General features: G+C 51.9%; 1 protein-coding gene across 10 annotated transcripts in view; it reads left to right on the top strand.

Moving 5' to 3' along the window:
• The window catches only part of IQSEC1 (IQ motif and Sec7 domain ArfGEF 1), a 391,698-nt gene that overhangs the window by 306,229 nt on the left and 58,615 nt on the right, over nucleotides 1–26,854 (top strand). The window contains exon 1 of one of the 10 annotated variants that reach the window (XM_007985286.3): nucleotides 14,540–14,883. The exons of 8 other annotated variants lie outside the window; for them this stretch is intronic. In XM_007985286.3, the coding sequence (XP_007983477.2) occupies nucleotides 14,819–14,883 (65 nt within the window). In that variant the 5' untranslated portion in view covers nucleotides 14,540–14,818. Of the gene's footprint in view, nucleotides 1–14,539; nucleotides 14,884–26,854 lie in introns of those variants that run through there. One more of the 10 variants, XM_038003512.2, reaches the window with a different exon arrangement.

Genomic DNA, 26,854 nt, shown 5'->3' on the forward strand with positions numbered 1-26,854 from the left:
GCCTGTGACCTGGGGTCTCAGTGTCCCCATCTATGGAACAGGCAGCAGTGGCCCCTTGTGGGGTGCCAGGAGGCAAGTGCTCAGGGTGCAGATGGGGAAGAGGATGAGGGCTGGTTTCACCCACTCCCACCCCCATGGCGGGCTCGAGGCTCACCAAGCTGCTGCAGAGGGGACAGGCAGTGGGAGGCAGGTCCTCCACAGCTGGCTCTTCCGGGTGTCCTTTGTCAGCCTGGCATTAGCATGTATATATGAGAGAGAGTTCACAGCTAATTCTGCAATCATACTTCACAATTCTCTATGATAAAGAATAATTTTAATGGTAATTTTTCATTCTAGCTTTGTGTATATTTCTAACATGTTTATTTACATTTCAAAAGATACAAAAGGGTATATGGTGAAAAGTTCTCCCTGTTGTTTCTCCTTGGGGAGTGGAAGGGAATGGGGGAATTGTGACGAAACCACTAGTCCCCCAGCAGCCGGTTCTCCTCCCCAGAGAAATCTCATGTTGTTAGTTTCTTGTGTCCGATTCCAGACAGTTTCACGTATACATAAGCAAATGCCTAGAAATATACGTTATCCCCCCATTTTTAAACACAAATGTGGCAATACCATACACACAGTCTGACACCTCATATAGCTAACTTTATCAGTGACTCAACCCTATGAGGTAGATATTATTATCCTCATCTATAGGGAAGGAATTTGAAGTTCAGAGTTTCTGTGATTTACCCAAAGCAACACAGTTAGGAAGTGGCAGAGCCAGGATTCAAACCCTGGCTCCCACTCCCCCTAAGCACGACCCTGCCAAGCCTCACCCCTCCACTGCCCTTGGAGTGGGTGCTGTGGGGCCTTGTTCATCCATCAGATGAGGCAAGCCTCCATTCTGCATCGATCTCTCAGGACACTTGGGTTGCAGTTGACAGATACTCACCTGAACACTGCTTAGCGGAAAGGGGAATTGATGGGCTCCTCTCACCGAAGTGCAGAGGGAAGGAGTGTAATGGAGCAGGGTGCCTCCTGAGGGAGAGAGGCAGGATCGGCTAAGACAGCCATGGTTGTCACGGTGCTCCCAGTGCCCCTCCCAGGAAGGAGTATCCACGCAGCCCTACTTGGGTCCCTGCAGGCAGGGCTGGACAGTGAGAGGCTCACCAGGTCCAAATGCCTGGCGGACCAGGCGAGGCCCAAAACGGGAGAGAACAGGAGGGCTCTTAGGAAGAGGAAAGGGCCTCGAGGAAGTGAGGAACACAGCAGAACACAGCCGAGGTCCCATCCCAGCCCCTCCTTCCTGACCTCCCCTCCCCGTGCATGGCAGGGAATTATCCTTAACCAGGGTAGTAATTACTGAAGATGTAGCTGGCATGTTGAACAAATTGTTGTAGTTACAAATCGTGTTCCTAACACTCCAGGGGGTTCCATACCTTGATATCTTTGCTATTAACCCATAAATTACAGTTATTTATGGAAATTGCTAGAGAAACAATTGTCTGTGGATTGTGTTGCATGAGGGATGCTCGTCATGGATCAACTCCAGGAGCCTGGAGTGGTCTGTCTGGGTCTCAAGGCTGAACACTTTTAGTTCGTGGGGTCAGGTTCTCACACCAGCCAAAGGCTGACTTGGCTCAGGGGCTCCTAGACTTTGTCCAGTGCATGGGCACACAGGTTGGATTCCCAGCTCTGTCATCACCAGCTGAGTGGCCTGGAGGTGAGTCATTTAACCCTTCTGTGCCTCTGTTTCCTGTGGACTAAGAGGGCCCACTTGAAGGGGTGGCGGGAGTATTACAGAAAATAACATGGGTGCAGCCCCTTACACCTGCCCTGTGCAGAAGGTGCTCCTGGGTCCAAGCACTTCTCCTCCTCTCTGCACAGCTCAGGAGGCACACAGTGGGGCAGCAGCCAAGTCTTGTTCCCAGGAAGAGTGGAACAGGACGTGGCAGCCCCCCTGCTGCATGCCCCTGGCACCAGGCTGACTTCCCCCACCTCAGGTAGCCGGGAAATCATTTTTTGCTTGAGTATGCTGTTTTTTGTTGTGCAAAATGGATTCTTAGATCCTTGTTACCCACCAAGCAGGGTTTCAGGAAGTATGAGATCCAGGCCGCGAAACAATTCCGGGTGAGTCACGGGCTCAGCTCTCGGTGACACGGAGCATACCACCTGGAACACGGGAGAGAGTTCTCCTTCCAGTGCTCTTTCCGCCCTTCTGATGACATCAGACAGGAGGGTCAGCATGCTAACAGACCTTTAACGTCTCTATCACCCACAAAGGCTTAATGCGATGTATTGATTATATAGGGAGTAATACAGTCACATGGTTCAACAGTTAAACATACAGAAGGGTACACAGTGAGCCGTGCATCACGCCCTTCCACATCCTGTTCCCCTCCCCGGAGACAACCGCTGTCCAGGGACACCTTAGAGTGTGTGTGCGTACGTGCATGCGTGCGCACGTCCACCTTTTCTGTAACCCAAATCCAGCATTCTTCAGCTTACCTTTTTCATGCAGCGCTATGTCTGTATCTCGGTCCCTATCAGGATGTTAAAAAGCATGCTTCTGTTTTATTGGCGGCCTCCTGTTATGTGGATTCTCTGTGCTTGCTAATCTCTGTTCTAAACAAGACACAGCAAGCCTCAGGGATGGGGCTGATAACAGGATCAAAGCAGGAGTTTATAACAGTGTTTTGTTTTTGTTGATTTATTTTCATGGGAGAATTCAATTTACGCTTAGTGAGGCTGGCTTTGCACTTATGGACCAGATATAAAGTTTCCTTGATAGAATGAAGAGTGTTAAGTAATTGATAAGTATACAGGTGCTATGTGGTTGTTGGGAAACTAAACCCAGGTCACTTCCACTCCTGCTTACACGCTCACAGGATGAAGGTTTTGCTCGGTCCACTGGCCTCATGCCTCACAGCGCACCCGTCCCCACACTTCATGCCCCACGTAGATGCAGAACTACAGGAATATTTTCCCAAGTTCACCAAGCCTTTGCCCTTGCCACTTCATGTACCCGCAATGCCTTTCTTCTGCTGGGCCACCCAGTGAATTCCCATTCATGCCACAAATCCCAAGAGAGGCATCAACTCCTACAGGAAGCCTTCCCTACTCCACCAGGTAGCAGTCATTCCTGCCTCTCTACCAGGTTGCTCCTATTACTGCATTTAGTGGCTTCCTGTCATGCAAAAAAAATTTTTTTCTTTTTTTTGAGACCGAGTCTCACTCCGTCGCCCAGGCTGGAGTGCAGTGGTGCAATCTCCGTTTACTGCAACCTCCACCTCCTGGTTTCAAGCGATTCTCCTGCCTCAGCCTCCCAAGTAGCTGGGATTACAGGCGCCACCCCATGCCTGGCTAATTTTTGTAGTTTTTTTTGTTTTTTCAGTAGAGATGGGGTTTCACCATATTGGCCAGGCTTATCTCGAACTCCTGACCATGTGATCCGCCCACCTCAGCCTCCCAAAGTGCTGGGATTACAGGCGTCAGCCACCGCGCCTGGCCCTGTCCAAAGATTCTTAAACTGCAGCAGGTATTACAATCATCTGGAGGGTGAGAATTTGCATTTCAAATGATTCCCAGCTGAGGCTGCTGCTGCTGCTGTTTCTAGGACCCCACTTTGAGGACAACTGTTGGAGTGCAAGGAACACAGGCTGAGTGTTGGCCTACTGGGCTGTAATCCCAGCTTCATCACACATGGGCTGTGTGTTTTAGGGCAAATTACTTACCTTCTCTAGGCTTCAAGGCATCTGTGATAAATCAGAAAACAATCCGCACCTTGTAGAATTGCTGTCAGGATTACATGAACTCATGCAGGAATGTGGCTGACGCCAATTGTGAATTACTTTCACTCCCCATACCCAACTGAGTTTCCTGAGGGTAGGGCCCACATCTGCAGCCTCTGAGATGCTTAGTGCCTAACACATAGTAGGTGGGAAGGTATGCTGGGAAGTTGTTGAGCACATTCAGGAATGCACACATTCTCAGTGACAGATGTATTCAAACAGTGAATCACACGTCACACATGTCCTGCCTCCATTAATTCTGAATCAGTGGAGTTGGGTCAGGTCTTCCTTCCACTGGGACAAAAGAAGGTGTTTAAATCAATAACATAAAGAAGACTGCAAAAGGGAATATTTAACTCACTTAGGAGACACTGTTAATTTAGGAGCACTTTATGGCATCCATTTACAAAACAGGTGACCCCAGCACTTATTATAAATGAACGTATCTATTCATTACAGCAGAGGCCCTGCACTCCCTTGGGAGCTGTTCTTTGGTGTGAACTCACTATGTAAAACGCAGCAGACTGTCTCCCCAACAGCTACCAGGAATGCAGCCCCGGCCCTGCCACAGCGTCTAAGCTAGTGACATCCAGGTGAGATGTTCTGAAGGAGGGCAAGCCCTTGCAGCTTTCTGTTTATATTTTTTTCTAGATTCCCTCAGTTTCTCCACCCATTTTCATATGCAGATAAGCCCCAGTTTGGGTAAAGCTACCAGGAAAGAAACCCAAGTATATCAAGGATGGCCATTCATTTTGCCAAAGTGATGGCGCTTTTTTCCTTCCCCTTGAGACAAGATTTTACACAGTTGCCCAGGCTGGAGTGCAGTGGTGCAATCATGGCTCACTGCAGCCTTGAACTCCTGGGCTCAGGTGATCCTCCCACATCAACCTCCCTAGTAGATGGGACCACAGGCATGTGCCACCACACCCGGCTAATTTTTTATATTTTTAGTAGAGATGAGGTTTTGCCATGTTGCCCAGGCTAGTCTCTAACTCCTAGGCTCAAGCAATCTGCCTGCCTCAGCCTCCCAAAGTGCTGGGATTACAGGCGTGAGCCGCTGTGCCCAGCCTGGCACCTCCTTTTAAATAAAATCTTTAGCTGATGGGTTCCTTTAAATACTGGGCTCCCCTAGCACACTAGAGATGAGAATCAAGTGATATTGAAAAACCATTTCCAGCCCTTCCCGAATCTCTGTATGGTATAAAGAGGGGTGGGGTGCAGGGCATTGCTGAGATTGAGACAAGGATGAGCATGGAGAGAGGGAAGGAGACCTGCCTTAGTGCTGTGCGTGGTCCCTAAACCAGAGTGAATCTGGATCAGTGTGATTTGCCTGTCCAGCAGACATTTATTGAGCACCTGCTATAGACCAGGCACCGTCTAGAGGCAGGGGATACAGTGGCAAATGAACAAAGTTGCAGAGCTACATTCTGGTGGAAGTGACAGTGAGTACACAAGTGATTAAGCCAGATAATGATGGACTGTGAGATGGGCTTTAAAGCGAATTGATGAGACAGAGAGAATGTGGATGAAGGTTCAGGAAAGTCCCAAGGAAGAAGTGACAGAGCATGTGTGTATTGTCTTAGAGCTCTTCACGTATGAGGTCTGTCTCTCTCCCAGACTCTAGACCTGAGGGCGGGGCTTAGAAGCTGCAGAACCCAATTCTGCTCTGGTCCCAGGCTCCTGGGGGATCTGCAAGGGGCCCTGTAAATGTTGGCTCCACCAGAGGATGTGCTTTCTTGAGTGAGGAATGGCGAGGCGCAGGCAGCCGGGGAAAAGGTGGGGAAAAGGCAAGGACCGCTCCCCCACTGTGACCCCGCCTGGACTTGTGGGGTACGCTCAGCAGGGCACGCTCAGCAGGGCTGGCAGAGTCCCTCCTGGGGCGGCCACTGCTGCCCCCCTCCTGCTTTTCCCCAGTGTCACTCCCTTCCAGAGGGCCAGGGCAGACCCTAGGAGGAGAGTGCAGCAAAGGAAGTGGGAAGTGGTATACCGTCTGGGAGTGGGGTTCAGGGAGCAGGCTGGGTGTAAGCAGAGCACCGCTGAGGCCAAGCACCAGATGGCACACTGAATTCTTTTCGGCAACCTCAGAGACATGGATTATTATTCAGTTCTGTTTCACAGAGGAGGAAACTGAGGCTCAGAGAAGTGATGCCCAAGGTTATACAGCCAAGAAGGGAGCTGAGCCAGGAGTCTGCCTCTGCAGGCCCTTGGGGGGCAGATGCTAAGGTTGCTTTGGTTACTCACACATCAGCCAAGGCGGAGACTTTCTCCCTGCAGAGGTCTTCCTCCTGGGCCTTGAAGGTCAAATGGAATAGTGTTGTAAGAATGAACCTGGGACTCAGTCCTGGGTTCTCATCCCTCATTAGCTCTTTGCCCTTAAACAAATTCCTTAACCTTTCTGAGCCTTGGTTTCTTTTTCTGGATGGACAGATAGAATAGTCCCTACCTTAGAGTTCCATTGTGAGCCTTAAATGAGATGACCTGTCGTGCATTTAGCACAGAACCTGCATTCAATAAGAACCTTGGATATGGAGGAAGAGGGACTGTGGAGCTTCATGGTTAAGTTCGTGATTTGGAGACCAAATGAACCTGGGCTCAAATCCCTGATTCAGCCAGGTACTAGCTGTGTGGCCTTACATAAGTTATTCAACCTCTCTGAGTCTGTGTATCTGTAAAATGGAAGGTTGTTGAGGATTAAGTGTGGGTGCTTCTGTAAAGTGCCTGGCCCAGACTGTGTGCCCTGTGAGAGGAGGCTGCAGGAAGAGGCAAGAAGAGGCAGAGAGTTGGGAAAGGAGGCTTAGGAAGACCAAACCACTTGCCCAAGATTCAAGATCATGCTCCAGAACGTGGAGCCTCCATAAGCCATGAGCATCCCTATTGTGGGATGCAGCCTATGGCTGGAAAGGGTGCTTATTCACTCAGCACACCTTGGCTCCTCTTGCACTTTAGCCCCTATGGAAGGTGCCAGGGCCACAGTGAAGCAAGGGGAGGAACTTGCAGGCTCTGAAGGGCTGGTGTGTGCCCAGCCCTGGCTAGGCAGTCATGGGTATCATTGCCAAGCTTCACACTGAGCCTGCAAGGAAGGTGGCACCATCCCCACTTTGAGGCTGAAGATGCTGAGGCCCTGGGAAGCATAGTAACTGTGTGGGGTCACGTGGCGGGGCTGGGATATCTGCTGGGCCTGCTGCCCACAGGCCTGCCTCTTCCATCTGGGGCACAGAGAGCTCACGGGCGACACCTGCAGGAGCTTGGAGCCCTGTTCCAGGAGCTGTGCCCCAGGGGTCCAAGCCCACCCAGCACAAGTGTCCTCACTCCCTGAGGGTGCTGCTGTGGCTCCCTGTGCCACCTACCAGGGAAGGAGGAATGAGTATGAAGGGCTGAAGTGGGGGCATTTTTTATTGTCGGCGGGGGCTAGCAGGCACCTGAATGAGAAGGGTGATGGCAGTGTGATGGGGGGAGTTTAGGGAAGAGTCCTCTACCGATGGAGGCAGCAGCTCAGTGGAATTTCCTCCTGAAGTTGTCTTGCCCCTTGAATCCTGCGGGAAAGCTGGCAAATGGGCATTTCCCTTCCACTCGAATAGAGACCCATAACTCAAGTAGCTGCCCTTCGGACACCACAGGACTGTTCTCTGCAGGCCCTGCCCCTGGATTTGGGACAGGCAGTCCAGCTCACCTAGCTGGGCTCTGCAGGGAGACCAGGAGGGATGGGGTGTGGCCACAAGAGCAGCCAGACTGATGAGGGATGTGACAAGCATATTCTTACCACCTTCTTTCATGTTTACAACAGACCAGCATTCCCTGTGTGGCAGGGATTGCACTGGTCACCGAGGACCTAGAATCATGGAGTGCTCTGGGGATCCAGGCTTGGAGGGCTTCTTGGAGGAGGTGACCATTCCTGGCTGTTTTGTGTGCTAAAGAAAACCCTCACCAACCACCAAGCACCCATCATGTGCCAGGCTCCTCAGAGCCCTGGCAGAGCCACCTGTACCCATGCTGGGTTTCGTTTCTCCTTGCGTGGGATGCTGTGTCCTAGCTGTGTGGTTCTTTATTGCAGCTCCTCCCTCAGGGTCTTTCCCATGCATCCTCAGCCTGTGTGAGTCCATTTGTCAACTAATGGCACCATAACAGCTGCATCTAATTTGTATTCATCTAAAGACCACAAGAAAACAGAGCCTCCTGACACCTCAAACCACAATGGGTCTTAGGTCTTAGCAGTGCAGAAGGAGCTGGGGAAAGGAAGCCAGATAACCAGCTCTTGGATGTGTCCCAGTGTGACTTGGGGAAGTGCTCCCTGCTTCTGTGAGCCTCAGCTGCCTCATCTGAACAATGGGTGGGCAGCACTGGGTCTTGGTGGCTCCTTCAGACTTTACCATTAAGGCCACTGTGTTTATTTAATTTTTGATATTTGTGGGTGCACAGTAGGTGTATATATTTATGGGTCACAGGAGATATTTCGATATAGGCATGCAATGCCTAATAATCACATCAGGGTAAGTGGGGTAAGGCTGCTTTAATCTTAGTCATGGTTGGGGTCTTGGCCAACCCAAGTACCATTGTGGTTGGGATGAATTCCCCTAGGGCTATGGTAGCTGTCTGGAACCAGGCCAGTTACACAGCACAGTGGCAGTGTCTGGGCCCCACCACCGGGAAGGTGCATGGAGAGCAATGGTCCTTACCTTCAAGGTGCCCACAGTCTTAAGTAAGGGGTTCTTGCTCTGCCTGGGGGTAGAGGGATTAGGGGAGGCCTTAAAGAGAAAGAAACATTTGAACTGGGCTTTGAAGATTGAATAAGACATTGCCAATCAGATGGAGCAACAACCCAGGAAGTAGGAACAGGATAAACAAAGGCACTGGGGCTGGGAAGTGCAGGGTGCATTCTGGGAGTGGCTGTGTTGTAGGGATCACAGCTGGGAATGAGGCTGGAAAGACAGGCAGGAGCTAGATTACAATACAGGTGGTGCCTGAGCAGTTCAGTATCACGCAGGAAACCCGGGCCACAGACCTAGGTCAGGGTGGACAACCCTACATCACCTCCAGCAATCCTTAGTTCATTCCATTTACTTTGTTTAGTAAGAGATGGCACGTCCCAAATTCACAAGTGGTTTCTGTGGAAAATGGTTGGAATTTTAAAGATAATTTGGCACTTGATAAGAACAGCTTTGTTTATCTGGAAACATTTCTGTTCTGGGGGATGGACTGGCTTCCCTGAGGTGCCACTCTACAGAGTTCTGTGTTCCATGCAGCTGTCTCTGGCTTTTTACTGCATCTAACAGTCATAGGAATAGGTTCTATTCCATATTTGGATGAGAATGGTGTGGTCTTAAAACTCGCCCACCCAGGCTGGGTGCTGTATTGTCCAGGTGGGTGCTGTATTGTCCAGGCTGGGTGCTATATTGTCCAGGCTGGGTGCTGTATTGTGGTGGCCAATGTGGCATGAAGCCTCGGGTCAGTGTCAGTGTTTATAGTTCCTGGGGCACATCCCTCCACCTCTCTGGACCTCAGTTTCCCTGTCTGTAAAATGAGGAATTGGGGCTGAGTGGCGGCCACAGAGCTCCCTTGGAGACCCAGCATGCTAGCTGTGATGGGGAATGCTCATTTCGTAAGATGAATGGTAACATAGTGGTGGTTAACAGACAGTGAGCGGAAGCTCAAAATGTGCTACAGCACAACTCTTACTGATTTTTATGGTTGTCGGTAAGACACAACCTGCTTGAAAGATGAGGAACCTGAAGTAGCCCGAGAGGTGCCTTAAGTACCATCAAGCATTTGGGGTCTTTGTGGACTAGCTCTGGTGGACTTCAGAGCCTCCTAGAAGATGTCAGAAGACCTTCAGTCCCTTGATTTCCTCATTTCACTGGCGCTTTTTTTTTTTGGCGACAGGATCTCAGTCTGTCATCCAGGCAGGAATGCAGTGGCACAATCACGGCTCACCACACCCTTGACCTTCCTATGCTCAGGTGATCCTCCTGAGTAGCTGCGACTACAGGCACATGCCACCATGCCTAGCTAATTTTTCTGTGTTTTTGTAGAGATGGGATTTCGACATGTTGCCCAGGCTTCACTGGCACACACACACACACAAATTGTATTGGTTCCAGTCCAATCCATAACTGGTCGTCGTTTTTTTTTTTTGAGATGGAGTCTCACCCTGTTGCCAAGGCTGGAGTGCAGTGGCATGATCTCGGTTCACTGCAACCTCCACCTCCTGTGTTCAAGCGATTCTCTTGCCTCAGCCTCCCGAGTAGCTAGGATTACAGGCACCCACCACCATGCCTGGCTAATTTTTGTATTTTTAGTAGAGACGGGGTTTCACCATGTTGGCCAGGCTGGTCTTAGACTCCTGACTTTGGGTGAGCCACCACACCTGGCCCATAACTGGCTTTTTTTAAAGTAACAAACACTTGTTTAAAAATTCTTTTTTGGCGGGGGAGGTTACAGAGTCTTGCTCTGTCTCCCAGGCTGGAGTGCAATGGCACAATCTCGGCTCACTGCAACCTCCGCCTCCTGGGTTCAAGCAATTCTCCTGCCTCAGCCTCCCGAGTAGCTGGGACTACAGGCACCTGCCACCATGCCTGGCTAATTTTTATATTTTTGTAGAGACAGGGTTTCACCATGTTGGCCAGGCTAGTCTTAAACTCCTGACCTCAGGTGATCCACCTACCTCAGCCTCCCAAAGTGTTGGGATTACAGATGCGAGCCACCATGCCCGGCCTAAAATTTTGAAAACTCTTAAGTGTTCACAGAGTGAAAAGTTCTCCATTCTCCTCCCCACCCCTGTCCCACCTAGATCTGAAGCCTAGTGGGCAGAGGCCTTCTCTGTGAATTTCTGGAACCTCTCAGTTTCCCTTCCCAGAGGCAAGCACTGGTACCTGTCTCTTGGGTCTCTTTTAAGAAGTAATCTATGATTATACAATCTTATATAAGCATACTAGTGTTCTTTTATAAGTACACTTCACGTTTTTCTGGACTTTCTATCACAGTATTGTGTCTCAGATCTTTTCCTGTAAGTATGCAAGATGCTGCTGCCATCTTTTTAACATGGGACTCCATTGATGGGTGTAATACAATTTACTTAACCAGTCCACATTGAGAGGCATTGCATGTTACCTCCCCTGAGTTCTGCTTTTTCAAATAATTAATATCCTTGGGCATGCCTCTATGTGCACACGGGCAAGTGGCGCTGTAGGATTCATTCTCAACAGTGCACCCCATCTTGTGGCCATCACGTCTGAGGATCATCTGGCCCAGCCCTATCATTTCAGTCACTGTCTTCCCCCATGATGTTTGGATTCTGCTCTTGCACGGGGTGTCTGGCTGAACACGCAGGGGGTTTGCCAGGGTAGTTGGAGCCAATGTAAGACTCCCTCAGGAGAGCTTCATTTATTTCAGAGAAGGGCTGCATAATATTATATGTTTTGCAGGTCATGTGTCTCTGTTGTAACTGTTTAACTTCATCATCATAGTCCCGAAGAAGCCATTGACAATACATAAGTGGATGAGCGTGGCTCTGTTCCAATAAACCCTTATTTTTAAAAAACAGGCAGCAGGCTGGACTTGGCTCTCAGGCCATAGTTTACCAACCTTTGGTGTATTCAGCTGTTGAAGACTTTCTGTGCACCAGGCTCCACTGTCGGCACAGGGGCTGCTGCAGGGAAGGACATAGAACCAGCCTTAGCAGTTGGAATACAGCTCGCTGGTATAAGTGAACAGGTGCGGTGTAACCTGATGCCATGTAAGAGGAGTTTCTGACTTGGACTAGGGGCTGGTCATGAGTGTCTTTCTGGGAGCAGTGACATAGGAAGCTGAAAACCAAGGTCCTAGCTCTGAGCCAGGCACAGTGGGGAGTGTGGGGAACTGAAAGAAGCTTAGTATTGCTGGAGGTGTGGCAGGCATAGAGTGGGCAGGAGGAGAGGTAAGGGCCGGAGAGATGAACCAGGCTACACAGGCCACGAGGCTGGCTGTGCAGAGAGGCTGGGCTTGATCCTGACAACTTGGAGAGAGGGGCTGCAAAGGCTGGGCTTTGGGAGAGTGCCACACATCCAGCTGGAGGAAAGCAGGGAGGCTGTGGAAAGACTGGAGGCTGTCAGAAGCCGGGTAGCATAGAGATAAAGTCGGGTTGTAGCATGTGAAATGGGCCAAGGCAAGCAGCTCAGGACTAAAACCTGGGTTGATACAGTGGAACTAAACATTTCCATGACTTTTTGCATCCTTTGACCCCATACGTGGGACCCTCTTCATCCCTCAAGGTCCAACCCAAAATGTCCCCCCATTAGAGCCTCTCCTGAGGCAGAATTACAGGCTCTTTCCTCCACTGTCATGACACCATACTGAGGAATACTTGTCACAGCAGTGTTTCCCCACTGAGGCCTCAGAGTAAGTACTAATTAATGCTTGCTAAATTAAATTAAACAGCAAGGTGAATTAGCTGGGGTAGAGGTGGCCGCTGAGCCACTCTTTACAGTTGCAGAAACTGAGACTCAGAAAGCTAAGCAATTTGTCCTAATGGTACATGCAAGGATTCTGACCAGTCTGGTCATTTCTGCAGAAAAATTGGCCTTCTCTGCCTCTCTAGGCTGGAACTTTTCTTGCTTCTGCTCACAGTTCCCTAAATTATTAATCTGCAAGGCAGTTAGCAGAGCAGGAGCAAGAGGCACACTTTGCAGAAAGATAAAACAAGAGAATCAAGATGCATTTGGTTTCCAGAGAGTCCATCATCTGGTATTCCAAATCCTAACAGGGAAATTCAATCCCCTTCTAAATCCCAGCCGAGACAATGTCCCCAAGACCATCCTGCTGGGCGGCAGGGCTCTGGGCCTGGAGAAGTGCCTGAAATTCTTGGACAATCCGGATGGTGAGGCTGTCAAAGCCTGTGTCCAGAGTGCTCCAACAGCTGGGCTGGGGGAATTCTTTTGGCTCCATTTATTGCAGTCTATTTTTAGAGAGCACTTCAGACAGGGGTGGGAGTTTTCTGCTGCCTCTGCCCTCAACTGGGTCATTTCTACCCTATCCTCTCCCAGCTCCCTACCCCTACCCTAACTACGACAGATGCCAGATGTGGCTGTGGTCTTTGAGCAGTGCAGCCTAGTGTTCTTCTCTTTCCAGAACCCTCTATGTATAGGTACTTTTGTTCATCTTTTTTATTATAGCCTTCCTTGTGAGTGTGAGGTTGTATTGCGGTCTTGATTTACAGTTCCCTAAAGATTGGTGAGGTTGAGAGCATCTTTTCATGTGCTTATTGGCCACTTGTAGATTGTCTTTGGAGAAATATCTATTCAGACACCTTGCCTGTTTTTAAATTGGCTTAATTGCCTTGTTACTTTTGAATTGTAAGAGTTCTTTATATACTGTGGACACTAGACCCTTATTAGATACATGATTTGCAAATATTTCCCCCGATTCTGTGTCTTCATTTATTTTTAACAGAGCAAAGAAAACATGGGAAGCTGAGAAGGGGAATGTGGAGATGGGCAATGAAGGGGCACTGGGTTCCTGCTCAGCCTCTTGCCTCGGAACCCAGGTGCTCTAACTGGCTTAAGGGGCACTGGGCTCCTGCTCAGCCTCTTGCCTGGGAACCCAGGTGCTCTAACTATTTTTAGGGGTTGCCCTCTGCTGCAAGATGGGCCACCTCAGCCCCCTTCCTTCACTGTCCGCCTCCAAATGAAAGATTCAGAAGGGCACAAGACAATGACCCTGCATTGATGGCTTCTTGCAGCTTCCTGACTCCCGCAGGCCCTGCAGCTGCCTGGCCCTCCAGGGGATGGACTTGTAGGTGGGTGGCCCAGGACAGGCGGGGTTTTGATTGTTCCATATCTGCTTATTGTCTCCCAACCACGTCTAGGCATTCCACAAGTGTGGGCGCTGAGCACTGTACCTGCCTTCATGGAGCCCAAGGACAGATAGTAAAGAAGTAAACGTACAAATGGAGGACTGCAAGCCGTGAGCGCTCATAGTAGGAAGAGCCTGGGAGAGGAGGACAGGGTGAGGGAAGCCCTCTCTGAGTTGGCCCAGTTAAGCTGAGCCTCAGTTTACTCATTGGTAAAATGGGGCTGGGGTAACTCCACCTACTTCACAGTGTTGCCTTGAAGGCCAGCTCTCACTAAAGAACTCTAAAGTGCTAATTACTATTACTTTAAGCTTGTTATAGGTGCTTGAAGGGTGTCTCTGGGTGGAGAAAGGGCAGGGGGCTGGGTGGGCTTAGGGAGAAAGAAGCAATTTTCCATTAGATCCTCCCCAAAAAGCCGCCAAAAGGGTGGTACCAACCTCAGGATAGGGCCCATTCCCCTCTTTGGGGCGCATCAGAGCCCCAGAACCACACGGTTCGGTCCAGGCGAGCAAAGTCTAGGTTTTATTAAACTGAAGGCAAAATCAATATAGGCAGAGGTTGAGTGGGCATCAGCAGAATAGGCTCTGGTTGGGGGTTTGGAGCTTTGTATTTGTTGTGGTTACACGCTGGGGAGGGAGACATGGCTCCCGGGAGGCGCCAGTGTTGAAGGGGCTGCGCAGTGCCTTCCTACCAGACCGGGGGCTTCGCGCGCTGGGACCTGGATGCAGTGTCTGGGACTCCGCCCTTGCGCTCGCCACCCGGCGCCTCGGCTCGGCCCCGCCCCTGGGTGTAGCCCCGCCCCTGACCCCCCTCCCCCTAGGCTCCTGCCTCGGCTCCGTGTGACCACGCCTCCTGCGCTCGCTTCCCCACACGCTCCGTGCGGTCCCGCCCCTGTGCGCAGCCCCGCCCCCAGCTCGCCCTCCGGCCCCGCCCCCTCTCGGCCCCGCCCACTTCAGGGCCACATTCCTCCGGCCCGGCCTCGCGCTGCGCCAAGCGGGCGGCGGCGGAGGGGCGGGCTTGGTTGGCCTGGGGTTCGGACTCAGGGCCGGAGCCGCGGGAGCCGGCGGACACTGGGCCAGGAGCCCCGACGTGGTCGCGTGGCGGGTGGTCGGGTCTCCGGGTGGCCGGGTGTCGGCCCCGGGATCCGGCGGCTCGCTGGCGGGAGTCGGCGGCCTCAGCTGGGCCTGGGTCCCGGCTCCTGGCCCGGCCCGCTCCCGCTGCGACCGCCATGTGGTGCCTGCACTGCAACTCGGAGAGGACCCAGTCCCTTCTGGAGCTGGAGCTTGACAGCGGGTGAGGGCGCGGCGCGGGTCGAGCGGCCTTCCCGGGTGCTGAGCGGTGGAGTGCTGGAGGCTGTGGGGACGCGTGTGCGGGAGTGCAGGTGACCGTCGGTACCGGGCGCCCGGCGTACGAGAGAAAGCTGCCTGCGGGGCGGGGTGCGTCCGCGAGACTGGGTTTGGATGGGAGACCAGCAAACAGGACCCGAGTTTGTGCGTGGGAGAGAGAGAGGCGCCCTTGGGACAGGAGCGCTGTGTGTCCTGGGAGGGTCTCAGGATGGGAGTGTGTGTGCGATCGAGGGCCTTTTGGAGTGCAAGTTGGTGTGGGGGTGAGTTTGAGTTTGTGGGGCTGAGAGGGAAGCAGTGGGACTCGGTGTGGGTGTGAGGTGAGGGGCAGGAGGGAGAGCGGAGAGTTGGTGGGAGGGTGCCCAGCGGGTCTGTGCCTGTTTCAAACTGCAGGCAGGGCAGGGGCTGCCAGGGAGGCCTCTTGCAGGCCTGTCTATTCCAGACATTGGGCCTATGTCTGGATTGATGTGTCTGTCCTGTCTGCAAGACCCCGAGTGTGTGTGAGGGTGGGTGACCCTGAACAAACAGGCGTCCCAGGTGTGCCAGCAGCTTTTGTTGGGTACTGTGCGCCTGGCAGGGCCACTTGGGAGTGCACTGGGGTGTGTGGCTGCTGTTTGTGGCAGTGTGTGGATGTGAGGGGCTTTGTTTATGTGGTGATGAGTGTGCACCTGGTGTGGTCAGGGATGGAGTCTGGTGTGTCAGAGGGGCCAACCCTTTTCTACTTCGGGGCCTGTGGGCGGCTGTCTGAGCTTCCAAGGGCCCATGTTTATGGAGAGAAAGGGAGAAGGAGAGTGTGCGTGTATGTGCTGGGAATATTGATTTCCTCTCTCCAGTGGCCAGCACAGCTGCCCCCTGAGCTATCTGCAGGCCCTTCTAAGGAGCAGGGGGGTGGGGCTAAGGGGGTTTGTTGACAAGCTGACTTGGCGTATATCAGGCCCCCTCTGGAGGAAGCCCACCTGGAACTGTTTGATCTTTCAGTTCAAAAACTGTGCAGCGCATGCCTAGCAGTTGCACTGAGAACATGCATATGTCCCCCTCTGCCCCTTCCTCACCCCAGAGGCCTGGAGCTCTGGGTTTGACGCTCCAAGTGGGGCTGTAGGGCTTCCCAAGGACCCATTGCTCCTTGCATCTCGGGTGGAGGCCAGGCACGCTGCAGCTGCAGGACCATCTGTCTGGAATCAGTGACAGCAGTCTGGACATGGGGGTCATGTTATTCATATCCCACACACACCCATGGCCTTCATAGCCCATCAGCTGTCCCACCCGGTATTGCAATTGCTTTTTATCCTTGTGGTACCAGCATCCTCAATTGCAGGAGAGCAAATCGAGGCTGAGTGTTCAGTCTTGTCAGTGCTAAGGCTCTGTGGTTTATTGAGTGCCTGCTATGTACCAGTCCCTGCTCTAGGCACCAGGGACATAGCAGTGAACAAAACGTGAAGTCTTTGTCCTCATGGAACCAGCAGTCTAGTGGGGAAGAAGAAACCATTAGCATGTTCTCCTGGCTGCACCTCCCTCCTCCCTCTGAGCTGAAAGTAACTGGGGGGTTTTTCTGCCCCTCCGTTAGGACCTTTTCAGTATCGCCATTCCAGTTGGCATGTCCAGCCACCTCTCTTGCATACTTCTCCGTCCCACATCCCTTCTCATTAGAAGTCCCTCCGGGTATCTCATCTCAATCTTCCAGCTGCAGGGAAGCCTGCTTGGATCCTTCTGTGGTCTGGGTTGGTAATGAACAGCTGCTCCCCCAGCCTCAGAACATGAGCCAGAGGTCTTGGAGGTTGAGAAGCCTCGCTCAGGTATAGCCCACAGTTCACGCATCAGCCTCAGAGCAGGTGGGTCCCATTTGCTCTGGAGCACCTGGTATGTGGTTCCATGGGAAGCTTGGGGGAGGGTTAGAGGAAATCAGCCCAGTCCCTGGCCTGTGGAGGCAGAGCTAGATGCTCCTTGGGCTGGCTATCTCCCCCTCTCTAAACCCAGATGGGATGCAGCATGGTCCAGAAACCTCAGGGGACCCCCCCAGTCTGTAACAGGCCCAAGATAACCACTCCCAAGTCCAGCTATGCCACCATGCACCACTCTACAAATATAGGCTTCTTTCCAAAAGCATGTGTGGCACTTTGATGCTTTGCTGTTGGAGCCTTGTGACAACATAGGACTCTTCTTACCCTCATTTTTTTTAAGGGTACACACACTAAGAGAACCCAGTGACTGGGCCAGAGTATCACATGGGGAGCCTACAGGAGAACCCTAATGTTGTGATGGAGGCCTCTGGAGGCCCTGGGATTTTCAGGCCTTCACTCAAGGAAGTCGGACTATGAACTGGTTGCACTAATATTTACACAGCTTCAGTTCAAAAACGGACAGGACTGACAGCTGCATAGTCAAACAGTGTGACAACTGGGCAAATAGATGTTTCTGGACAGGACTGGACAGGGTACCCAGGGCTGCAGGAGCTCAGTATATGTGTGTGTACATGTGTGTGCATACGGTTTTATCTGAACTCTGCAGACTGTGGAATCTTGGTTTGCCTGGAGAATCTGGAATCCAGGGCAGCTTGAGACTTAAGGAAAGAAGGGCCTGGGGAAGCAAACAGATTTTGTTTCAAGTCTCAGCTCAGTTTCGTGAGTGTATGCAAGTTACCGCATCCCTTCAATCCTGTTTCCCCTTCTGTGAAAGGGAATGATAACACTGCTTCATGGAGTGCTCTGAGAACGTGGGTGTCTGAAGGCCACTGCACAGCTGGCCATCCTCAGGACTCCAGTCAAATGCCATGTTTGTCCAAGTCAGCACTCTGCTCTTCCCAAGCACCAATGACCCGCTGGATTTTCTTTCTTCCTGTTTTGTAAATTTCCTTTGAATTTTGATGACTTGTGGAATATCCGCCCAGTAAGCACAGGGGCAAGATGATGCACAGCCCAGATGGGCTTGAACACCACCGGAGGCCTTAGGAGAGGTCTGTGGAAGCGTGTGCGTGTGTGTGTGTGTGTGTGTGTGTGTAGAGGGGATGTGCTCAAAGGCTGTTGAATGTGATTTATCGTTTGTCCTCAAAAGCAAATTGTAATGAGTTTAGAGGCCATTAAGGCTCTTGAAGAATTAATTGGCATGGCCTTAGAGAATCTGGCTGCTCCCACTGTGTGAGCTGTTGCAGAGACAAAGTTGATGGCATTTATGGTGGAAATATGGCATGGTGCCACCTGGACCTGCCACTATCCTGGCTGCTGTGGCTGTACCCCGAATTTGGCAAGTATCCCTCCAAGGCCTGGCCCTGTGGCTAGTACCCCGATGCCTGCCTCGCACAGCGCCTGGCCCCATGGCGGACGTAGCCAGTTGTCAGTGAATGAAAGCATCCATAAATGCAGGTGTTAACAAGTGCACATATGCTCTCTTCGGCTTGGAGGAGTGCGTTGTTCTCTGGAGAGATGTGTATGACCCAGGGTACACATAGCTTTTCACTTTCCTGTGTTCCTTTATATACACAAACATGTACTGAGCACTGACTTTGTACCAGGCCCTGGGCTAGATGTAGAAGCACTGAGGTTAGCGGTGTGAAATGGTACATCACAGAGCACAGGACTTGGGGATCACACAAAACCCTGACTCCACCTCTTCCTAGCTGTGTGGCCTCAGATATGTTGCCTCCCATCTCTGAGTCTTAGTTTTCTCATCCATGAAATGGAGCCAAAACAAACCCCCTGGGGAGGGTGCGGGGATGTGCAGCTTTGCCTGGTGACTGATGCATACAGATAGATCCCCAACAAATGGTAGCTATCATCACCATCATCATTATTACCACCTTTTCCCTTATGTGAAATTGTTGCTGAGTTAAAATGATTCCTCACAGTTTTCTTTTTGGCTGATTTGTGAGGTTGAAGACTGATTTCTAGAGTCTGTGTGGCTTTTTGTGACGTCGTCCTTCTTGGAGTCCCAGCTGCTCTGACTTGAATTTCTTTTTTTGCCTTGTTCATAGGTACCTGCAGCTTTGCTGCTCCTTGGAGGAAAGGCCCATTCTTTCCGTTTTATCTCCTCAGTTTGCAGTTTCCTGACATGGTGACAGTTTGATTTGAACTTAAGGTCCCCACAGAGACCCATAGCAAGAGTCCCCTCCCTGTTTGTAAAGATGAGACACTGTGACTGCATTTGTTTTTTCCTCTTTGTTCAAAGCTCAGTAATAATGATAATAGCAGCAGTTGCCATTTAGTGCTAAAGCTGCTAGAGTGCTAGAGTTAGCGTGTGAACTCGGCCTGCTTGGCCTCAGAGTCTGTGTACTTCATGGCCAGGCTCTGCTTCTTCTGGGATTAAATAATCTTTGGCAAAATATGTCACCATCATGAATGGAGCCTTTTGCTTCTTCCCTATACTGCCACAACAGGTGTCCGGTATCCCCAGGTATCAGGATTCCCAACATGTTCCCAAATGTCTCAGCCCACAAGCTAGTTGATGACCACTCACCGGGCCTTCCTGGAATCTTGTCTCTTTCCCCACAGAAGACTCTCTGGCAGGATTCTGGGACAGTGTCCTTTGCACTTGCAGGCTCTTCGGGGTAGCATGCTTGTGTGCTGTGCGCAGCCCCAGGCCAAGACTCTGCTTGGAGCAGGGTCCTGAGGACTAAAACTCACTGTCCCCTGACTCACTGAGGGACCCATGCCAACATGACAGGCTTCTGCATGATGAGGAAACCCAAGGCTAGGGCTTTTGAATCATTGGAGGACACGCAAGTGTGTGGGTGCTGAACTTGATCCCACGGGAGGGGAAGGGATCATTAATAAACTGGAAAAATTGGAACGAGTCCGCAGCTGGGAGGAGGCCTCCTCATTCACACAAACTGGAAGGGTTCTCCCAAAATCCCCTGCTGCCCAGACCGGATCAGAGTCTGTCTGCCAACATGAATACTTTCTCCCTGATGCCATTTACAGAAGTCAGTGGTGTTTGCTTTTCTATTTCTGGCTGGGAGGGTAGGTGGTATAATCATGAAGTGCATGGATACATGCAAAGCATTTAAATGGTGTCTCATAGTAACATAGCAAGGGCCCGGTAGATGTTAGTTGTAATCATTGTTGTCTTTATTCTGGCTGACCCTAAGCTCAAAGGTCTCCCATCCTGAGAGAGGAAGCCTTTCAGAAAGACCTGTCCAGAACTGGCCTTGATTGGCCGTTGGTTGTCCCCCTCCCTAGAGCCCTGGCATCAGTCACCCATGTCATCCCATCCCTCCCTGGGCCTCAGTTTCCACATCTATGAGAATGAGCCTCTTGATCCTTGTAGTCATTTGCAGATGCAGGATGTTTAGCCCAATGGTTAGGGAGGCAGATTCTGTAGTCAGACTACCCATAACTCTAACCCCAACTCTAACGCCAGCTCTGCTCCTCATTGTCCCTATGATCTTGGGCACCTTCCTTAGCCTTTCTGCACCTCAGTTTCCCCATTGGTAAAAGATGGATGACAGGAGGAGGCCATGGAGTTGTTGTGAGGATTCAATGAATGAATCCATGTGAGTGCTTAAACTGCATAGTCAACACCAGATAAATGGCATCTTTTAGCTGCTGTTTTAGGCCTGAGAAGTTTGACTGTGTGGAATTGGACCGTGTTACTTGTTTGGGGAGATGTGTTCCTAGATGGGAGTGGATTATTCATCTTTTTGGCCACAGACAAGACCAGGGTTAAAAGAGAGGGGTGCAGAGAGATAGTGGTGAGGGGAAGAAGTTAAAGGGCTAAAGGACTGCAGGCTGTTGGTGGTGTGACAGATGGCATACACAGTAAGAAGTGACTAAGCCCATGGACTTTAGCATGTGCTTGTAGCGTGCTGTCCAAACAGCCCACAAACAAGTGGATGCTTAAGGGTATTAAGAAAATCACTTTGCCTGTGGATTGGGGAAATTGCAAAGTAAGGCAGCTTGCTGTTGGGCTGGGATGAAGATTTCTTTAGACAGGATGGGCAAATGGCCTGCACCATGTGTGAGAGACACCCTGAGGTGTACGGACATCAAGGTAGAGGCCCCCAGCCCTGTGTCAGATGGAGCAGAGCTGTGGCACCTCTGGAGCCTTCACCTGGTGGCCTATGCTAAACTTCTGAGGCTTTGGGCAGATGTGGCTTCCTGGTGGTACCTGGGGCTGCTTCTGGAGCCTAATAAGGCCCAGAGCTCCAGAGCCTGACCTCAGGGGCAGTGGCCTCCAGTCCCTGGTTCTGCTGCTCAGTCCTCTCTAGCTGGTCTGTCTGCCTGGGAGGGGAGGCAGCTTGCTGCAGTGGGCAGAGGTGGCATTTGGAGCTGGAAAAACTTGGATTCCATTTCTGCCCCTTCCTGGATGTGTGGCCAGGGCAAGCTGGTCCCCACTGCAAGCTGCTGCCTCCTTGTCTGTCAAATGAGAACAATGGAGGGAGAGGCAGTGTGGGTAGCACACACACAAAACAGGTGACCATGCGTGCTGACAGGAAGGGGAAAGGAAGTCAGCTGGGTTTGGGCAAAGCCTTAACTGTTTTTGGTGGGTCTGAAGTTGGCACAGGATTGAGACTGGGGCTGGAACAGGCTACAGAATGAAAATGGTGATACTGGCATTTGAATGGCCTTTGAACTTCACACATACCTGTCTGATTGGAACCAAGAACCTTGTGAAATCATGACATTATTCTCATTTGACAGATGAGGAAACAGGCTAGAAAATGAAAATGACGAATTCAAGCTCTGCAGAATGTAGACCTGGTCCTCTGGTTAATGTATGGACCCTCTTTCCCCTCCCTGACGTTGCTGGGGAGCAGCATGTTAGAATGGAGCCTGAGGCAGAGGCAGGGAGGAGCAGGGGGCCAAGGAGGAGCCAGAGAGACAAAACCTGCAGGCCCCAGCTGTGCGCACCCCAGTGGCAGCATTGGGTTCCCTGAGCAGCCACCATGGATGGCTACAGAGGTGCACTACCATCAGCAGAGCGGAAGCAGAATCGTTGGAAGCGCCGCCCAGTGCCTGCAATCTCAAAAACATGTTCACCAGCCCCAGGAAGTCATCTGGGCTAAGAACCACCCTCAGATTCCTTGACAGGATCAGGACAACTGTCCATCCGAGATGATGGGGGAGAGGGGCTGGAGTAGCGCCAGGCACCTAGTAGGTGTTCAGTAAACGCCAGCTGCTGTTATGACCCCTACCCACTGCACTGCTATTCTCCCCAGCCGTCATCATTATTACCATTGCAGCGCTGCTATTCCCGTGGGGTGAGGGTGGGGTGGAGAGGAAGTGTTTGGGGAAGCAGCTCTTTCCTCTGCTGCTAGGGGAGGGGGAGGTGCGGTCGCAGGAACGTGAATTCTCTGTTCCCTCTGGGCCATTCATTGACTGTTCTCAGAGCTCAGAGCCGTCATTTAAATGAGCAGGGTTTGAGTGTTTTTTGTTTGTGCTTAGTAAAAATGGCAAAATGGCCCAAGAAAATAATGGGCCTTGATGTGATAGCAGAGTCTTAGCATTATTTTTAGCTTTTTGTTATGTAAAATTTGCAGCGTACAAAAGTAGAATGGTATAATGATCCCTATGTGCAGTTTTATTTCATTGCCCTAGATTAGTTTTAATCCCAGACATTTTGTTGATTTTATATCAAGGACCTGTCTCATGGTTGGCCTCATTTCTAGCTTTGGAAAAGTTGTATCACTGGGGCGGGTGCCTAGGGCAGGCCACAGTGTCCCTTGAACAGCCCTTAGCTGTGTTGGTCCAACTCGGGAACTCTGAGCTTGAAACAGTTTCCCAGCCTGGTGACCAAGTAGCTTCTGACCCATTTGGGATGCCCTGTGTCTGGAAGTGACTGGAATAGGCTAGGCCCATGACTCCTCCATCAGACAGGGCCTTCCTGGGTCAGGGTAGGAGAACTCGCTTCTCTTCCGTCTCCCTAGGACCCCTGGAAGGCGGGGCGTGGAATGGGCTCTCAGCCTCTCTCATCAGATCGGGGGTCCCCTGGGTGGTATTGTGGCTCTCAGCTTCAAGCTCCACAGGGTCTCCCTGTTGCCCTGGCTTTCCCCTTACCAGATGGTATAGCCAGGCTGCGGCCCCTGCCACCCTCCAAACCCGTCAGCCCCTCATCTTGCTGGGCCCCTGGGTGGCCATTCAGCACTGGGGGTCCCTGGGCCTCTGCCCAGCCCTCTTTCCTTTTCCACTTCACGCAGTCTCTTCCTTCCTGGGGTTTCTGATCTGGCTCCAGCCCACGCCCTGACATCCTGCCGCCCACCCAGCAACCCTCTAGGGGTCTCATGGGCACCTGTAAATCTGTAAGTTCCAAAGGGACACGTATTATCTCCCTCTCCCCAAATTGGCTTCTCTTCCATGACTTCATCTGATCCTCTTGGGCTTCACTTAGAATGCCAAAGTCATCCTGGACACCTCCCGTCACCTTTACTCGCCTTTGTCATCATCACTGGGTGCCGTGCCACCCCACATTGCTGCTGGGCGTAGAGGCAAGTGCTGACACATTTCAGCCACTGCCCTCAGTATGAATGTGTGGTTGCTACCCTAGCTCCTAGCACAGTGCTTCGTACATACAGCGCCCCCAACCCAGCTTAGTTAAAAACCAGCCAAAGTCACACCCTAGGCACGGCCACATCCCAGCCAGGCGCCCCTCGTGCTCCCCAGGTATGGGTGCTAGTGTGGAGTCAGATGGTCTTCGTTCCTTCAGACCTCTTCCTCTTTGGCCTGCTCACCTCCCTCTAGCCCCCATGGCATCATGCAGTGTAGCGAAGTGGTAACAGCCCTAAATCGTGACAGTGGCAGCAGCTACTCTGTGCATTTCCTGGGTGACAGGCCCCAGCCTGAGGATTTGTGTGTGTGTTATCATATGGCCCTCACAGCAGCCCTGCTGGGTGAACAATACTCCCATTTTATGACTGAGAAACAGACACAGAGAGGCCAAGTCATTTGCCCAGGGCCACACAGCTCCTGCCTGCTGGGTACCAGACAGTTGCCAGGGAAGAGCTCTGTGTGCCAATGTTGTAGGTGGGGGAAGCTGAGTGGGATAGTGTTTCCTACCCCCAGCCTTCATTTGTCCCCAAGACCCTTTCTGTGCCCCTGCACTGGGTGCTGTGGGCAGATCGCTGACTTGCCATGGGGCCTGGCAGCTGCTGTGCTGCAGGTCTGGGCAGCACCTGCACCAGGTCCTGCAAGGGCAGGGGGAGTTCAGTGGGCAGACAGGGTGATAGACTGGCCCCGCAGAGGGAAGAACGTGACAGGCAGGGAGGTGGCCCAGCCAGCCTCGCCCCTCCTCACGTCCTGTGTGAGTCATATGGCCTTGGGTAAATTACATCACTTCTCTGTGCCTTAGTTTCTTCATCCACAAAATGGGAAGATGATATAGTACCTACTTCAAAAGGTTGCTGTTTACAACACCAAGCGTGAAGCCGAATGTAGACTGTGGACCCTGGTGATGATGATGTGTCACTGTAGTTCATGGACTGTAACAATGTGCCACTCCAGTGTGGATGTTGATAGTGGCTGTGCCTGCCTTGGGGCAGTGGGTACATGAGAACGCCATACTTTCCTTTCAGTTTTGCTGTGCACCTAAAAAAGACCAAGATTGTCTGGGCCAAGATGGCCACAGCGCAGGCCCTGGCTGGCAGGGTGGGCCATCTTCTGCGCGATGGGCATCTGTCTCCTTCTTTCTGCCCACACCCTGTCCAGAGCTAGCCTCCCCAGCCTGTGCCTCCAGCCTGGCTCTCCCGGAGCGTCCCTGGGGCCCAGCCTAGCTCTGTGTGCTGGAGCCTGCCACAGAGAACTGCTTTATTTAAGTCCATTTGGTGCGTATGGAAATAACTAGAGGCCTCTGTATTTAATTTGGCTCAGCCAGGAAGATTTTTGGCTCTGTGTGTGTGTATATTCTGAAAAATCTTTCTGAGTGAGCCCAGGGGTTGGAAGCTTCTGGTCATCTCTCTGCACTCAGAACCAACAAGAACCACCCTCCTTAGCCAGGGGCAAGCATCTGGCAGAGTGCAGGCTATAGGAATGGTTAATGAAGAAACTAAAGGAAGAAGGGGAGAGGGTGAGGCCATGCAGATGAGGTCATGGCAAGGGAAGCAGTCTTGTAAACTTTGTATCTTGAGACCAGGTAAGCTGTGGCAGAGTGGAAGGAAGGAGGCCTTTGGAAGCATAAAGCCCTCTACGCAGGCACAGAGATGGACATTTCTGGTTTCCTGATCCTGCAGGGCTTAATTTGGCGCTGGACTGGGGAATACTTCTCCTGATGTCCCTCTTTCTCTGACCTGGACAAGCCCAGCCAAGACTTGAGGAGTTGAGGGGGTTGAGCCTTCCTCTCTGGCTGATGGCACAGAACAGAAACAGCTCCACGTGGGATTTACAGTTGACAAAGTGTGTCTTCCCTCAATTCCCACGCTCCTGTTGGGCAAGCAGGGCAGGAGTGATGCCCATTGTGCAGGTGAGACAACAGAAGCCCAGAGAGTGGAGGGCCCTTGCCTGGGGCCACTCAGCCTGGAAGTGGGGGAGCTGTAGAGAGACCTGGTCTAGAGCTCCCCACCATGCTCCCCAGGAACGCTTCTGGAGCCATTGGGCATTCCTCCAAACTCAGGTTGGCATTCTCACAGGTGGACGGAGGGAGCTGCCAAGGGTGGGGACAGCTTGAATTTGAACCTCAGGACATCCTCTTAGAGTCCAGTTTTGGAATAAACACCAGGTATCAGATGACTTTGAAAATTATATCCTAACCCTATGAAACTTAGGAACGAGGGCATCTGGCGAATTGAGGCTTGGTGGTTATGATGACCATGGGATTGTGGATTGTGGTCACTGTGATGATGTTAATTTGCTAGAGCCTTGTAAAAACCACACACTCACAGGACCCAGTGGAGCAGAAGGCCTTGGTGTTCCCACCGGCCATGCAGAGCTGTGGGAGTTCTTGAACCCTGCCTCTCGGGAATTGGTGTTCTAAATTAGGTTTCTTGGGAACAACTGATCCCAGGCTGTAGATCCTAGTTCTTTTCTTTGCGTTGGGCCTAGAATTTTGGTCCTGTCTAAGCATCATAGGCAAACATGGATGCTGCCAGTAGGCAGGAAGAGAAGTGGTGACGCAGGTATACGTGGGCGATAGGGAGTGGTGGGGACTGTGGCAGTGGTGGGGACTGTGGTGGTGACAGAACATGGGCTGTCTGATGGATGCGGCTGCCACCTCGCTTCATCTGACTGTTATCAAGTGGGAATATGGGCCCAGGGTGGCCAGGTCCCCAAGATGAGTCAGAAACTTAGATTTTCATATAAAATCTTAAGATACTGAAATGTTAGTCATTCATTCTAGTTTTTGAAACACTGGGCCACAGAGAGCATGTTTTGTGGATCAAGTTGGGCCAGGGGCTGCCAGTATTGGAGACCTTGTGAACCCCCCACACAGAATCTGTCTTCCAGAGAACTCTGTGCAGTCCGAGGTCTCCTTATGGGGAGCAGCCGGGCAGGTGCCAGGTCTCCTGACCAACTCTCCCAGGGGCGAGGCCAAGGGTCCCTCACCTTGGCCCTGGCCCAGGTAGCGCTCGAGAGAATAAAGGGCTTTGCCCAGCCCCTCTCTTTCAAGGCTGCCTGTCCTGGGGTTGGCTGCAGGATTGGCGTTAGGGGATGACTTTTCCTGTTTTAGGTCTGTTGCCCTGGGTTGGGGCCCCTCTGTGGCACTGATAGTGATGCCTGTAGTGGTGACACCTCACCAGGCAGAGGCCCTGGCTGGGACTGATTGTAAGGTGTTTGTATCGGCCCCCAATCCAGAGCCTCACAGCCCCCCTGCTGGCTGGCTCTCGGCCCAAGTAAAAGTGCAGGTTGCCAGCCTGTGGAGCCAGTCTGCCCCCTGCTTCCTTTCTGAGGCCCCGCCAGTGCCCAGCCCAGCCCAGCAGGCCTCCCAGGACTGTTGGAGGGTGGGGTGCGCACAGGGCAGAAGCAGCACACAGAGAGCTGAGCCCAGGGCGTCCTCAGGGGGTGGAG

Source organism: Chlorocebus sabaeus, chromosome 22 (genome assembly GCF_047675955.1).
Source record: "Chlorocebus sabaeus isolate Y175 chromosome 22, mChlSab1.0.hap1, whole genome shotgun sequence".
Taxonomy (NCBI): Eukaryota; Metazoa; Chordata; class Mammalia; order Primates; family Cercopithecidae; genus Chlorocebus; species Chlorocebus sabaeus.